Source organism: Echiichthys vipera, assembly GCF_963691815.1.
Source record: "Echiichthys vipera genome assembly, chromosome: 16".
Classification (NCBI taxonomy): domain Eukaryota; kingdom Metazoa; phylum Chordata; class Actinopteri; order Perciformes; family Trachinidae; genus Echiichthys; species Echiichthys vipera.
The window spans coordinates 17,506,422-17,523,381 of record NC_139841.1 but is presented as its reverse complement, the minus strand read 5'-3'; the positions used below and the strand labels follow the sequence as shown (position 1 = coordinate 17,523,381).

Genomic DNA, 16,960 nt, shown 5'->3' with positions numbered 1-16,960 from the left:
TTAGCAGGACTGGCTTAACATTGGCATAGTTTCTGAGTTCAGTTCATACCAGATTCCGTAATTAGAATTATTGTATCGGAAAAAACATGGTATTTTAGAGCATGCTGTGGTATATGTGGTTACTACTTTATATAGAAAGTGGCAGCAAAAAGGCTAAAGAGTGTGTTTGCCAGGAATATTCCGAAGGCTGTGCAAATGGTAGCGGTGATGTTTGGAGGTTTGATTTTAAATTTGCTTCTTCAGTAACTCCAAAATTCCCAAATAGTGCTGAAACTCCCCATTTCGTCATCTCCACTCTTTCCTCTTTTCTCTCTCCTGTCTGTTGTTCTGCATGATGCCCACTGCTCCTGTCTCAGTCTGTGCAGCAGATTATGATATATGTCTAATGGGCTTTGGGTTCCCGTGTAGCATGACACCTTCAGTAATCCTGCACTGTCAGCTCCACTATCCCTGCCCCTGCACTACTCCATCAGGGCTCTCACACCACAAAAATATTGGTTTTTCATTGAAGGGCAAGAGATCTCCGTCTCCCTATCTTCCTTCCATCTACTTCAGGAAAGTTTATCTGTGTGCTGAAGGAGAGAGGGAGATTGCACGAAAACATAAATCTCAGTTACTGTGAAGCTGGCTAATACACACTGTTGTGTATTGCATTTGTACAGTGGCAATCATCATTGATGAGTTACCCTGCCTTTCCTTTTTATGAGTAATTGTAGGAATACCAATACTATTATTGATTGACTCAGCATTTAATATTAAATATAGCTCTCAAAACAGCCCTCATACCTGTCAGTGACATAGAGGTGAATATTGATACACACTGTGCTTCTGTCTGTTCATTGTAGACTTGAGGAAGACATTTGACCAGGAACCCCTCGGGAAGGAAGTGTCACTCGAACAGGAAGTGTTGCTCCAATGTCGCCCACCTGAAGGCATCCCAGCTGCTGAGGTAAGGTTAAAAAAGACATTTCACTGAGCCAGTAAACTGTAGTTGTAAGGTTCATTATGGTTTTTGTTAGAAAAGACAAGCTCTAAATGTGAAATTATACATGTTCACCATAGAAACGCAGGCAGTTGTGATTATCCACAATAAGCCTGGCCAAAAGTTCTGGCATCAAATGCAATAAACTCACTGCTCTGAAAAGAGGTTTATGTTTAGAGCCTCACTGACGTTTAGCTTCTACTGAAACATCGGCATCATTTATGGTGTGATTTAGTATATAATGGGTAGCTAAAGTGTTCAGCTCCCATATAATTTATATTGGGCATATGTATTTATTAGCATGTATTATATTTTTTGGTAATGCGAGTTCTCTTCCTTTATCACACACTAACAGCTGAAAACTGTGTTGATAGTCGAATTTGCCTCAGTTTTGAACTCATGTTTATTTCAGAAGTTGTAATGAAATAACACTGAACAAATCTGACACAGTCTAGCGCACAGATAAGGACATTTTCCCACCACTGCCTGGGCTATTTAAGCTATTTGGGTATTTCCTGAACGTTGGCCAGCCAGTCCAATTTAGTCAGAGGAGAGAAAATTGTAATTATCTGCTGTAAAAAAAAGAATAAAACCAGTTGTGTCCCTGTGTTACCTTGGCTCAGCCAATATCACCTCACTGCTCTACTTCCTCCCTGCCCTACAGTAGAACACTGTTATAGCTGCATTTGAAAAGGCTCAGTTGAGATTGCAGGAACATAAATAGAGGATGAAAGGGTGGTTTGATGGGAGGGGTAGGAGAGTGTTTTTTTTTTTTTTTTTGAGTTGGGGGTGTTGAGACTGAACTCTGTAAAGGCTTGTGATTGACCTGGAAAAGCCGAGTTAAGTGAGTGGAACTGCACAGCATTTATCCCTGCTGAAAGTGCTGACAGGCTAAATGGACGAAAGTTTGGGACTGGCACTCCGTAGACTCTCCTTATACAATCCGAGCTTCAGTCTGATAGTGCTGCTGTAACAGCCTTATAGTATTGGTGATTCTGCTGCCTTTCTGAGGTTTGTCTGTCAATCCTGGATTGGCTCAGTGCAGTGATTAAAGACTCAGCTAGGGTCCAGCCATGACACATCTATGTATTCTCAGATATGGAGTTGCTGTGGCAACCAAGTTGTACAGTGAAGGGCAAATAGGAGGCTTGCCAACATTAATAGCTTTTTCAGTCTGGGTAAAGGTATGCAGTTGTGTGTAGTCAAGTGGAATCAGTGCTGTTTTACCGTAGATAGCCATTTATTCAACAAACAGGAGGAAAAACAAGAAAAGTGTTACATTATGATTATACAAGCATTTTGTGTTTCTACTAGAAAATGTTTAGATGCTTTAATGTTAAGAAAAAACACATTATTTTTCTAATACTGCCTGAATGTACCTGTAGTCACCCCCTGAAAAAGCCAAGTCTTCTCTGATTGGTCAGTGTTTCTGGGTCTTTGGCCTCTGTGCCACCATTGAAGCCAAGTAATGACTGTGACGGCACTGTAGCGGAACTTTCTACCTATATAGTGTAGCTGTGACATCACAACCCTACAGAAATCCAGACGGATTGTTTAAAAGCAAAGTTTCTGAATTCAGGCTGTGTGCATTTGTCTGTGGATTGAGAGTTTCGATACTTTAACAGTATTTATATTGCACCTTAACCTGATTTATATATATATATATATAAAAAAAAAGAAAATTCTTCTGAAATCTTAATGGGGCCTATGAGGATATGATTTTTTGGCATTTGTAGCAATTCACTTCTTCTATTAATGAAAAAAGCACATTGTTTAAAATCCTCACTGCATTCAAGATCAGTGATGATTCTTTCTCTTTTTTTTCCTTCTTTGATTGAATTGAATTTCGTGTGAGTTTACAGAGGCACTTTTTCAGCTTCTTTAATTACTCGCATTACCTCATGGCTACAAAAAAAAGACAACAGTTCAGTTCCACAAGTTGTGTTTCCTGTTTTTCTTTCTGAGCTCAAACACAGCTGCCTCAGTGGGAAAAAGGACAAAACTGAATGCTGCTTTTTCATCTGTGTTTGTCAGGCCTTTTCTCACACAAGCCCGCCAGAGAAAAAGCCTCGGAAAAGCAGATGGGCTAAGTCTGTGGTTACATATGAATCTGCAGAAATGTGTAGCAGCCGTTGTGAAGGAAAGATCTGTCATATTTCACCCACTCCGAAACAAAAACATAATACAGAGGGGATGAGAGAGGCTGAAGGCAGAGGGAGAGGAGCTGTTGGGGTTTGTCAGGGTTGGATCCAGTGGGTTGTTGTCAGGCCTCCAGTGGGCTGTCAGCTCACTCTGTGGTTCCTTTACAGGCCTTTGCCCAGCGAGGGAAAGGCTGGCAGAATGGCAGGCTGTGACTGAGCCATAAAACCCATACTCTTATACACTTTTGTTAAATCATGGGAAATGTACAGTATGTCATGGGCTTTGGGCTGTGTGGTAGGGTTCCAAATTTCATGAAAAAGGAGGACACACACTGTGCTTAACGACATCCCCGCATTTCCACATGGATGTTCACATTTGGGAGTATCAGCAAAGACATTAAACATATCCATGCACAGGCACTTTTGATAACATGCTGCCAACAATTCAACTGAGCACTGAAAGATAATTCATCTTATCTGTTGGGAACAGGTGGCATCAGGTTTTGTATTAGCAATTATCAAATATAATTATTAATATCACAAACATTTTTTTTAATAGGAATTAATAATATCAGGAATCAGGGACCAATAAGTGTGCACTAAAAAATGTAAATGTTTAAACACTACATCTATGAAGTGAGGGGTTGAATCTGAGCACTAAACAGTTGTTTTCACAGCACATATGCACCAATCATCGACAACTGCTCTTTAAAGGTATAATATGTAGTATTATCCTAAAACTAACAATGTATAGGCAAATACAAAAGTAATTTTCAGTCGTCACTCATAACCGTGTGTGGTGGTGTCAGTTTTTTTCCACAGACCATGCCCTTTGATTGTATTTTCTCATATTTCTCTTATTTTGCTGTGGACATTGGTGTGCGTTTTTATGTGCTGCTCCTCTTCCTTTTCTCTTCTCCAACAGCTGTCTGTGTGCAGCAGAGTGGTCGGTCACCGGTATGTCTGTTTTACTAACAAACACAGAGAATTGATGAAGTTCTGCAGTCATTCAAAATCTGACAAGCTTCCAGCAGGGCTGTGCGGATATATATGTGTGTTAGGGCTGGGCAATATTGAAAATCACCTATTGACAATTTTGCTTTAAGAAAAACAATAATATTATCATCACAAGAATAGATGCAACAGGCCGGCACTTAGAACCTGGGTGACAATGGGGAACCCGGCTTTGGATTCAAACCTACAGGAAACATGTAGGTGTGAGTTTATTGATCTGGGAGTTAGGACACCTGATTCACCGTCAGGAGCTAGTCAGCTGGTAGAAAATACCTCACTGGAAGAAAGTTTGAGTCATAAAGTGGAAGAATGACTCAAACTTTTGTGCTTCCTTTTGTGCTTCCTTTTACTAGGATAAAAGAGTTTTATAAGGAAATGTTGATGGTACTAAAATGACTTTTTACTGTTAGAATAGTGTCCCAGCTAACATTATGATGGTTAAATGGCTGCAAGCACTGACTTTTTCTGACACTTTGAGGTTGTTAACATTTTGACTTTAGATTTAATGGAGATATTTTGTTGGGATCAGCTATAATGCTGCATTTTTGCAGCTGTTTTAGATGAGTTAGCAAAGTAACTCACCCACACACTGATACATTCTCAGAGCTACAAAGCCCACGTCTTGGAGAATCAAAGTAAGTCAATCACAATTAGTTTTGATCTCAGATTACAAAGTGGAACTGTGGTATTTGATGTTATCCAGTGTCAGTCTTGTGTTCCCTCTTTCTCTTTCCTTCTTCAGATGATTTGCATTAGAGGCTTTCATAATGGTTTACCACAGTAATGACGTTCTGTGATTCTATTTAAGTGGTTTTGAGTCTTTGTTGACTTTCTTCAGCGGCCGTTGCCCCCGATAACTGAACATTATGCTGAATAATCAGGATTTCTCATGTGATGATGCAGCAACTTTTTTATAACAGAAGATATGAAACAGTTCCCACCAGACATATTAGAGGTTTTATGTATTTTTGAGTTGAGTCTGGCCCTTATTTTTGACATTATTCACACTTGATATATTGATTTTCTGGTGTTCTCTTAGTCCCTGAATTGTACACACACACACACACACACACACACACACACACACACACACACACACACACACACACACACACACACACACACACACACACACACACACACACACACACACACACACACACACACAAAGAAAACAAGCAGCACATTTATTTTGGCTTGCCTTGCGACCATTACCAATGGAACCTTGGCCTCAGAAGACTGAAATACTGTGGGGTTTCTGAAATAGCACAAGGATTCAGTCATCTGAATGTCTTGTATGCGATGAATACATCAGACACTCACCAGGCTCCCTAAAAGTCATTGTTATACATTTCCATTGCCAAGAATATTTGATATATACTTAATCAAGAGCAGAAGGAAACTTAACTGTTGAGAATATTGTAGGAAGTAAGGGAGAGGGAGTGCTTTGGCAGAAAAGGCTTGGTTTCTGTGATACGTGGGCTCACTTGCTGAGATACCCGTAGATAGAGTAATAAAGGTAAAGATGGGGATGGAAGACTTTGCATCAGCTCAATGCTGATCCTCTTTCAATACCTCCATGGAGCTCTTTCATCAACATCTTAAGGGCCTCTACAGACGTAACAGTGGCCTCTTTTCATACTCACGAACATGTGGCAGGCTCATGAAATTGCCTTAAATCTCCTTTTGGGAAAGAATGCAGCTTTATTGTTCCTTTCTCTTTTCTTCTCCCTTGCCCTCCATCTCCATCTCCACTTCAGAGCACTTGTCACAGCCCGGAGAGAAAGACATGGGTTCAGAGGTGATGCAGCACTGTGAGCTGCTGAGCCTGTTTCCATGGAAGCAGGATTTTAATTCAGGCATCTCCTCAGTCAGCCAGGGTCCTGCCGTGTTATCATGGGTAACGAGTCATTGATGCTCTGCAGGGAAGAGGCCCTGCTGCCATGATTAAGTCCATTGGCTTTACTGAGAAGAAAGCCAGGAAACACAAAGATCTTTACTTCACACTCCCTCATCTAGAGAAGTGAGAAAATAAGGCGGATGAATTTAGACAGCTGGGACAGCAGCCAGAGCCAAATTTACGGTTTCACATGCAATTCTGTGAATCCATAGAGACAGTAGATGTGGTTATTGAGCTCAAATTATGTTTCCTCACTTTTTGTTATTGACTAAATGTGCTGATAATGACTCTCTAAGCATTGAGTATTATGTTATAAAACCTTTTCTGGCTCAAATATCATGACTGTGGCACTTTATGGAGATCCAGCATCCACCTTTTCCACTGATCACACCATGTAAATATCAGTGATTACTGTTGATTTTAGGTCCAGTTCCTTTTAATAGGCAAAATGAAGTCATAGCACAAACGGTGGTTTACCAGGTTACCTTGTCAAAAAAAAGCTGAGTGCTTCCTCACAGTCAAAATGCTGTATTGTGTAGTTAAGAGGGGCCCGGGAATGTCAGGAGTAACAACACTCCAGTGCCCAGTGAAACAGGAAGTGTGTTTTCATTAAGGTTACCCATGGGAGAGGAAGTGTCAGGAGGCCAGACCAAATCCCTCTGGCAACTAACCAAAGATTGCCCTTCAGGCACCTGTCAATCACTGAAGTTTCCCCATGCCAAGGCTGTGATTTACTCTAATAGACCAACATTTGTGAGCTCTGCTGTCCTCTGTAAGTCACTGCCCTTTCTACTGTTACCTGAAATGGGTCAGGTCTTAACAGCACTTTGGACCGGAGGGGGTTTTCCTTGCATATATTCCATTGGACCACCTATTGCAAAGAAAAGAAAATATTTTTCAAGAGACAACTGCCTGGGGCTTCAGAAGGGTGAAAAGATGTAAATGGATACTAGAAAACAAAACCAAGAAACAAAACCAAGAAAACTATCAAATGTACTATGAGCTACATGAGCTATGATCTGTTTTGAATCACTGGTTCACTCACCATCACAGCTTTCCCCCAAGCCCTCAAGGTAAACACAGCTTCTTTGTTTACAGTTCCCAAAAAGACATAAAATTGTATTAAAAAAAACATGCAACCTGGAGTTGTAGGAAAGGGGAATTGCTGGATTCCAGGTGGTATTTCCATGTAATGTGTGAATGAGATGAAACTGAGGGAGGTCTCCTTTTAAGATAAACAATTTCTTTATCATTAAAATAAATTTTTAGCTTTTTACACAGAACATATTATACATTTTATAGCCTTACTCCTGAAGGTTGCATGGTATACTGAGAGCGTTTGGACCTCTTATCAGTGCACAACAACCCTCTACCTTGGTGGAGTTATCAACTGAGCTTTTCTTAAGGCCAGAGGAGACTCTGCGAGACCAAGGACTGCAGAGTGTATCACACAGTTCTCCGGCTTGCAAATCTGCAGCCTCAGTAATGATTTATACTAGTTTATGATTTGATATTTCACATAAAATAGCATGTGTGTGCCATGCCTCTCTGCAGAACTTGTCCACCCCCACAGTTGAATGTATCAAAAGATGTTGGCTTAAAAACAACTTGTACAGTATATTGGCCGAATTCCCAGAGTCACATCATCACCATCAATTATAATCAACAGTTTTGTGGGCAAGTGATGATTTATATACCAAGTTTTAAACAAATCTCTCCCTAACAAACAGACAAAAACAAAGTGGTGAAAACATAAACGCCCTGCAACTTCATGTCTCTTGCACAGTAGGCACTGAGGGATTCTAGTAATCATATTTCAAGAGGCATATGAACCGTGCAAGAAAAAATGGAGAGTTGTGCTGCAGCAGTGAAGCAGGCTGTCCTTTGAGCTACTTTAAGACATGGTTGTTCTCCTTCATCAAACTGTAGAGAGCTTTAGGCAGGAATGAGCTAGAGGAGGCCATTGCTGCTGGCTCAAGTCTCACTGATCTGTCTTCTGTATGGACACCTGAACCCCCAACTCCACCTCTGTTATCAACCCCCATGCATTTCCATCTGCTCTACATACACCCACACAATCACACATACAGATGAAAATACAAGCAACTAATACAGGTTTAACACACACACACACACACACACACACACACACACACACACACACACACACACACACACACACACACACACACACACACACACACACACACACACACACACACACACACACACACACACACACACACACACACACACACACACAAACAAACATTCTTCCCATCGCACCTCAAGATATCACACCTTGTTGTATTTCAGCTTCTTAATATTTATACAGCTCACATTTCCATTCTTGTCATGCAGGCAGATGCAGAGCATATGGCTTGTTGTCTCGTAGTGAATGATTGAATAATCAGTTTGTAACCTTTTGTGGCTCATTCTCCAGGTGTGTCATTCAAGCCTGCGGCGGATATATGCTGTGAAAAAAGGGAAATGAATAAATTACATTGGATAGATAGTTAGACTTCATGTGGAGATGCAGGAAAGCTCATAATGACTTCTCTGTAGAGGAGTCGCACACATTTTTGTGGAACATTTTTTTTCTTCCTTTTCACACCCCTTCTCCACCCCCACACTCTGCTGTACGTTCTATTTCTGACACGACAGCGATGAGTAATGAATGGTTTTGCCTTGCACTAGTTCTTAACAAGTGAGTGGATTGTATACAGTGTGTTCTGTATATTGGGCTAATTAGTGTTCTGCTGGTTGGCACACCCATGGCTGAGCACAGAAACATCCCACTGGTTACAGCCTGGTCCGCAGCCATTTCTGTTTACTAAAGTGACAGTGGAGGCTGTGTCCTGATCCAGCACCTGGATAAGGACATAGACCACTATGAGTGAGTCCCTCAAAAGACCTGAAGGTTGTATGCTCTGCTCCAGCCTCCTGTTTCAACATAAAATTACAAAACATTAAGGACACCTCCTCCTCGCTGTACAGCACCTCTTTCGACAGATTTATTTTTTCCACCTTTCTTTATTATTTTTCTCAATACCGTCCGACGCATCCTGGTCTGTGAAATCTTCAGAGCTCAATAGATGAAAAAAGCTATCTCCTCTCAGTTGGATTTTCTTTGTTCACATCTCACTTTAGTTTTTCCCTTACTCTACTCACTCATTCAGAGTGTTCAACTCTTCAAGTCCAAAGTCACCTCTTTGTAACTTTTTTTCCTCCGCTCCCCGTCTTAATTCCATCTCGTCCCTCCTCACCTCTCAGTGATGACGTATCATATATATTTCGGAACACTAGTGACCGTCCTCCTGTGCTACATTCACCTCCTCTCCTTTTCCCTAATCTATTCCCTTATCCCCTCTCAGTTTTGCACCTACCTGTCTTTCTGTCTCCTTCTCTTCCTCTCTAGGTTAAGGTTTCTCTCTCTCTCTCTCTCTTTTTTTCTCTCTCTCTCTGTCTCTCTCTCTCTGTCACTCTGACCAGACAGGAAGACTCCCTCTCTTTATGACAGTTGACATGTGGCAATTTTCCTCAGTTAATGACACGAAATGTGCCAATTACCTCTCCGGATGTTTCACTGCCAATCAGACGCTAACGAGCACGAGTGTGTGTGAGTGTTTGCATGTGTGTGTGCAAGTTTGTGTATCTCCCTGTGCATGTTTGAGTCTGTTGGCATGAGAGAAAGTTGGACAAATGCTAAATAAGATGTATTCTTCTGCTGATTTTCATTCATTTGAAATTCTTTCTCAAGTGCGGTGTAGAGATTGGCTTACCTTTTCATCTCTGGGTTTATTAATGAGTCCTAATTATAGTCGGTACAGAATAAATGATGGGTGAACTGTTGCTCACTCCTGCTCTCTCACACACACATTCCCACTCCTGACATGAGTTTGTACCACTTTCTGTCCCTCGTCACTCCGTCTCCCTCCCACCCCTCCATCTGCGGTGAAAAGCTCTTTTGTTCAATTTTTAATTTCCTCCTCATATAAAAGTGCTCTCGACATCTGAACGCAGCACGTTTGCAGAGGCTGCCTCTGTGATTGGTGCAAAATTGTCTAACCACCTCTTTGTATCAGATGTCAATCTCTATTCCAAGAACAGGCATTTTACTTTCTAATGTCCAGCTCTCTGCACACACTGATGGCATCTCTAAATAAACAGGTCTAAATTATGATGTCAACAAAACCCATAGTTTCTCTTGTTTGCATCATCTATATTTGTTTTATTGGACTTATGTTCCCTCACTTTTCATCATGACACAGGAAACAAAGAACTCACAAAATGACGGATCACTGTTATATATTTGTTCTCTAAATACAGGGGTCCTTCTCTCTGGTCATGTTTGTCATCTTTTTTCTTATCTTTCAAAGACTAATGGTAATTAGGTCACACAAAAACATACCCTTGAATTTAGACATTGATGCATTGAATGCAGTTGTGACAGTGCATCATTGCTCATCATTGCTTTTATCAGAGTGATTACAGGTCTGAGGTCAAGATAATGTACAGGTGTTATTCACCTTATTTAAAATGTTTGTATAATGTATATCATTGGAGTACCTTTATAAAATATATTTTCAACGTTGAAGCCTCAGGGAGAAAATGTCAATAGAAGCTACAATTGAGTGAGTTATCATTGAATTTGTCTGGTACTCCAGTCCAAAAAGTCTTGACAGATGTCTAACTGCTGCCTTGGCAGATGTCAAGGCAGATTTATTACAATAAAATGAAAATGGAAGTGAACTTAATAGCACAATACTGAAATGCCTAATTATACACACCTATCAAATATGAGAGGCTTTGCTATAAGGTACTTGAGTAACCATTCAAATGTGTTGCTAAACTGAGATTGAAAGCATTATTTAGTGAATGTAGGTTTAAGTTCACCAAATAAAGACAATGACACCTAATACTGGACAAAGTCAACAGAATGATTGACTGAGGTTGGATATTTTGTTTCTTGCTTCTTCTTCTCATTGACCTGTGTGATAATAGTGCTTTGAAAAAGTGATCTACAATTAAAAGGTATTTTTCTGTAATTAAAAACAATGAAGTGTCTGTCTGTCTGTCTGTCTGTCTGTCTGTCTGTCTGTCTGCCTGCCTGCCTTTCTGTCTGTCTGTCTGTCTGTCTGTCTGTCCTTCGATTTTCTCCACAACCTTTCATCCAATCAACTACACCCTTGGTTGGTGCAGGGCTGTGTTGAGTGCAAGCATGACATATCTATAAGTAGGCCATAATGTAGACACCGTGTAGTGTATTGAGAAGGGAACCCTACCTGTTACACCGCCAAATGTTTCTGCAGCTCTCTCTGCCTTTCTGCCAGAACGGGTTTATTTGAACCAAAACCACTATTTTTTGTATTGTTGTCTAAACCTTGGAAGATTTCTGGTAAAACCAATTTTCCAACGTGTGCAAATGACACGTATACTGTAGCATTGCTAGGGTACGCAACTATGTCATGTTAGGTGTATTGCTCAGGAGTGTCAGGTGTGAAGTTGTTTGGATGAACGGTTCCCTAGAAAGCTGCAAGCAGCAATACTTGAAGCCAAGCAGTCTGTTTAGAAAGAACATTTTAATTGGGCAATGGGCACTGCATTTGTTAATAATAAATCAAGTATCTAGTAAATTAAATGAAATTAGCAACTGCTTATATAAAAACATGCTTTGACACATACTGATGTAGCATCATCTTGAGGAATGAAGATGGCAGTCTCTGAATCAGCGATGGATGTAATTGCATGTCCTATATATTACGGCCTATGTAAGGCAGCGCTTTATTGCATTGTGCTCGTGTAAAAGAGTGGTTTGATTTAAGCTAGTAGAAGGCCTGTGAGGGAATTCTATCCCTCCTGGCTCCATACGATGATTGACTCTTGAGCTAATACACGTTCATGGAAGAAAACACTCATAAGCACCAAATCAGCAGAAAATGTGCATCACACTTCCAGGGGTTTACTGTATAGCTATGCTAATATTAATTTTGCAGCCAGTGTTTGTTCGGGTGTAAGTTTGTCATGGGGATAGGTGTTTTATGAACTGCATGCATTGATTTGAATCAGGGCTGGTTTGGAACTTCTGAAATAATTGCATAGAATTGGAAATGTTTTCTTCCCAGACTCTCCAGTGTGTTGTCTCTGGATATCAGTCATCTCAAGCTAACACAGATACTTGTGAAGCTGGTGATACATCAGTGCATGTCACAATCGGCCCATCTCTTCTTTTGTAAATGTTCTAAAAAATGCTGGTCTTACAACAATGCCCCAATGTGTTTTACAACTCTGCACAACTACATGCTGTGTAGTTTCTTGAGGAATCTAAAAACAACGTTTTGTCTTGGCAGGCCTTATATCAGGTTATTGTCCTACTTTTTATATTTTTTTTGATATACTTTATCTCTCATGAGAAGAACCTTTATAAACATCCTCCTTATCTTTTCCTGTAATGCTCCCTAGGGTCTTATCTCTTATCAGGCCCTGCTCCTCATGGGATATCACAATACACAGGAAGGGAGCTATTTACCAGGCCTCCCCATCACTGAACAGCCCCTTTTGAAGAAAACCAGAGAACCAGCAAATATTTTTGAATCAAAGTGGCTGCAGAGTGTGAGGTGGCACATGTTATTCTTTTTCGAAACCTTTGCGCCTCTTGAAGAGAAAAAGGATCTTGGTGATTTACAGCCAAATAAAGGATCTAAATGGTCCCCTGTTCTGTGATAGTGCCAGGAGTTCAATATCAGTATCATTTAGAGAAATGGAACTCATAAGGAAAGGTCAGAGAGACTCTCAGCAGCAGGAATTGTGGAGAGTTTTCTTCTCTCTATCTGACAAAGATGCTGTTACTGTAGTGCTTTGTTCTAGGGGGAGAATAAAAAGAGCATGATAGCTATTGACATTTTGTAGCAGGACCTCAGAGACGTAAACAATTGCGCTCTAATCCTGGCATTCGCTGCTATTTGAGATGCTAGGCGGAGACAAGAAAAACTATAGCTGTTTAAACACTTTGCTGTGATTTTTCTGCAATTTAATGAGGTCAACCTGTCTTATATCTTCTCACACCGTCTGTTGAAAGCACTTTTCCGAATCTAAGCTGCCTGTCTTTTCTCTTTTTTTCATGTTGTGCTCCCTTCTTCTTCTCAGGTGGAGTGGTTAAAGAACGAAGAAGTCATTGATCCCGCGGATGACAGAAACTTCTATATTACCATCGACCACAACCTGATTATCAAACAGGCCCGCCTCTCTGACACTGCCAACTACACCTGTGTTGCTAAGAACATCGTCGCCAAGAGACGCAGCACCACCGCCACAGTTATTGTCTATGGTAATACAACACTAGATTTTAACACTGAACAACAATGGCTCCGTTTCTTGCACACTGATATTCCACTTTTACAATTATGACAATATTCCAAATTTGATACAGGTCATGTAATCAGCATATTATATCATATATAGGCTGCTAGTGTTAGCAGTGACATGTATGAAGAGCATTCAGAGTATTCAAAGTATTTTTCAGCTTAATGGCATCGTAAGTTCGCTGTTTGAGTAACCACCATATTTCACCTGGTCTCAACTGGGGTTTTTACTGCAGGTCTCAACACTTTACGGCCAGATTGTGGCCTCTTTTACGGCTTGTAGTCAGCTCTGTGCGCTGCTTTTGGTGTTGTACACAAACCAACTAGCACCAACTTTTAAACATTATGAAAAACCTGGATATCAATTAAATGTTGCAAACGGCTACTGTTTTTTCACAATCAAAGAAGCAAACAGCATAGTAGGAATCCTTTCTTTTTCTGAATAAAAGCAAAAACCAGAATAGTTTGTTGATATAAATGTAGTGAATAAGATCCATCATTGGTCTCACATCTGCTGTCCTCAGGAGCCACATGAGGGATCAGTAAATTCAGACAGTAGTGCAGAGAAAAAGTGTTGTATTCCTATAAGAAGTCAGCTCAACTAAACAAAATAATACAAATTTCAAAGTCACACTGCATAAAGCAAATCCCTCTCCGCCTCCTGCGGCATGTAACATTCGCTCATTTTGTTCCTGCCGGAAGGTGTGCAAGAAATGGAAGATTAGTAATTTTTTCTGAGTTGTAAGCGAGGTGCTGATGTGGCTGAGCCATACTTAAAAAGACTCCTGCTGTGGTTTCACACAGACACACCCACTGTTTCCCTAACATCAGCTAACACAACTGTTATTGCACAGCACGGCTGTGAGGTTGAAACTTCAACGCCTGCTGGAGGCATAGCACATTGAGACTGAAAGAAGAGGTATTGCATGTATGTGGATGGATACACATTCAAAACAAAAATGAACAGATGCTCGAAACTGATTCCATTCACCAGGGTTGAGTTTCAAATCTATAATTTCCTCATCACTTTTTACTATTTCATGAACACTGAGAGCAATGTGGTTAGTGGCGATCAATGTAAGGGTGATGTAGAAACACAAATTGTAAATTCAAGAGAGACGTTTTCAGGGACAAGTATGCAAGGCTTTCCTGTTACAAACACAGTGTATTAAGAATATAAAAACTGCTTTAATGTCAACCCATCCTTGAGAGAAAATGCAACAGACATTTTTCACCTGCACCTTTATGCAGTTTTGCTGTGTATGAAAGCACACATACTCCCCCATAAAGCAGTCTGAGAGACCCAAAGAATAAGGTGGCTTAATGTTTGTTGTTAGCGATGAAAAAGTGAGAAGGACAGGCAATCTGTTTTTAGCCCAGTGGTTTCTAGCCCAACCCGCTACAAGGACACTGGAAACAGGAGCACAAGCTGGCAACAAAGGAAAAAAAGAGAGAGAGAGAGAAAAGATAGATCCATAATCCGTAGAGGAAAGAAAGCAGACAGTAAAGAAATGTGGGGCTTTAGCAGTCTTCCCCTAGAGTCCAATATGTTGGGCTTCACTCATAAGCACGTCACATTTGAAAGTCAGAGACTCCAAGGGGCCCCAGTTCCACCATCTAAAATGCCACAGACGTGTTCTCAGCCAAAAGCCCTGGTGTCACTCTGCACTGGATTTAGTCCCTGACAGAGATGGATGAGAAAGGGAAGAGAGGCATTAGGAGGAATCAGTGAATTGAAAATGCAGCAATCTGACCACAATTTACTGTCAGGCTGTATGGCAAAGTAAGATATTTCAGGGTCAAAAACACAAAAACTATATGTATACATTTAACAATGGGCAATACTGTATATTGAGGTGTCCGACTCAAGGGATTCCAGTAAACTTTGTATTGATAAGTCACACTGAAAACAAATGTAATGTTTTAATCTGCATTTGTATTCTTAATTTGATCTGTTAAATTGTCTTTTATATTATTTGTGTTGTGTCCTTTTAAAAATTACCCTTCAACCTGTTTTTAAAAGTGCGGTGAGGATGAGGTGAGAAAACAAACATGTTTTATTACCGTGTATTTCAGTGAATGGTGGATGGTCGACATGGACCGAGTGGTCGGTGTGTAACAGCCGCTGTGGCCGCGGTTACCAGAAACGCACACGCAGTTGTACCAACCCAGCCCCGCTCAACGGCGGCGCCATCTGCGATGGACAAGGCATCCAGAAGTTGGCATGCAACCCTCTCTGCCCAGGTATGGCATCAAATTACAATACACCCACTTAGTAGTGGGTGGAAAGGGTATAGGTGCACAGAAACAAAAAAATATATAAAATATGATACAACTCTGTGTTTGCATATTTCGCTCTGTTTGTGCCTCCACCCCTTACGTGTGTGTCTCTCTCCCACATATCTCTCACTGTCTCAATCACGGATCCACTCGCCCACTCATGCACTCATTTGTCTTCATCTTCTCATGTACCATTTCGTTCACTCTACCCCCGTCCGTCCTGTCTGTTGTGTGGTAGTGGATGGCCTGTGGACAGAGTGGAGTAAGTGGTCCACCTGTGGGACAGAGTGCACCCACTGGAGGAGGAGGGAATGCAACGCTCCAGCACCCAAAAACGGGGGAAAGGACTGTGAGGGCATGGTGCTCCAGTCCAAGAACTGCACCGATGGGATGTGCATGCAGAGTGAGTACCCGGCTAATCCTCTGCTACTCTCTCTGACCTGCCAACCAAAGAAATTTCTTCACCCTTTGACCATGAGTTTCGCTCTGCTCTTTCATCAACATGCTGTGTTTCACATCCCCACATAACACTCTCGCCCTGTCTCTCACTCACTCTGTTTCACTTCACTCATACATAAACAATAAGACATGCTAAAATGCCTTCCGCTCTGTCTTCTGCACTCAATCTCTTTATTTGCACATTCATAATAGACAAAAGCTGCTGGATTAAAGTGACATAAAAGCAGAAACCCAAGCACATCTTTTAACTCTGTTGCAAAGTATATGTTAAAAGATACTTGGCCACATGGGGAAGCAATCCAAGTAATTATCCTTGTCACAGGCTGAGCATTTGGGAGTTATATTTAAAATAATAATAAGTGATTATATTGTAATTACATAAGGGGGGTCGCAGCTACCAGGCTGCTTTGATTACTACCTTATTTTAAAAAACTCTGGATTCCTTTTGCCCAATGAGAGGAAACGCAAGGCCACAAAGTGGCACAAGTGTAGACTTGCTCCTTTTCCTGAGTTGGAAATTACATGTGTTGAAAAGTATTGTTGATAATATTCTAGTCTTAAAATGATTTCAAAGTACACAAAAGGCTCCAGGATGCAGCAGCATTTCTTTCTCATAAATTACAATTCTTCAATTGGTTTCAGTGTTTTGTTGCTAACAAAAAAAGGCCAAAGCCAGTTTGTGGTGCAGCCAGATATTTTTCTGCAGGCAGCAAATTGTTTTCTGCCTTTCTTTCTTCCAGCGAGTTCAAACAGCCTGGCAGTTTAGTTGAGCCAACTCCCTTATAATACATTCACAGATTGGGGTCATACTGCAGTTGCTCTG

General features: G+C 40.9%; 1 protein-coding gene across 2 annotated transcripts in view; it reads left to right on the top strand.

The window, feature by feature from the left end:
* unc5cb (unc-5 netrin receptor Cb) overlaps positions 1–16,960 on the top strand; it is a 114,089-nt gene that overhangs the window by 77,348 nt on the left and 19,781 nt on the right. For both annotated transcript variants that reach the window (XM_083930241.1, XM_083930240.1), the window contains exons 4-7: positions 846–949; positions 13,184–13,364; positions 15,475–15,642; positions 15,917–16,081. In XM_083930241.1, the coding sequence (XP_083786367.1) occupies positions 846–949; positions 13,184–13,364; positions 15,475–15,642; positions 15,917–16,081 (618 nt within the window). The remainder of the gene's footprint in view (positions 1–845; positions 950–13,183; positions 13,365–15,474; positions 15,643–15,916; positions 16,082–16,960) is intronic.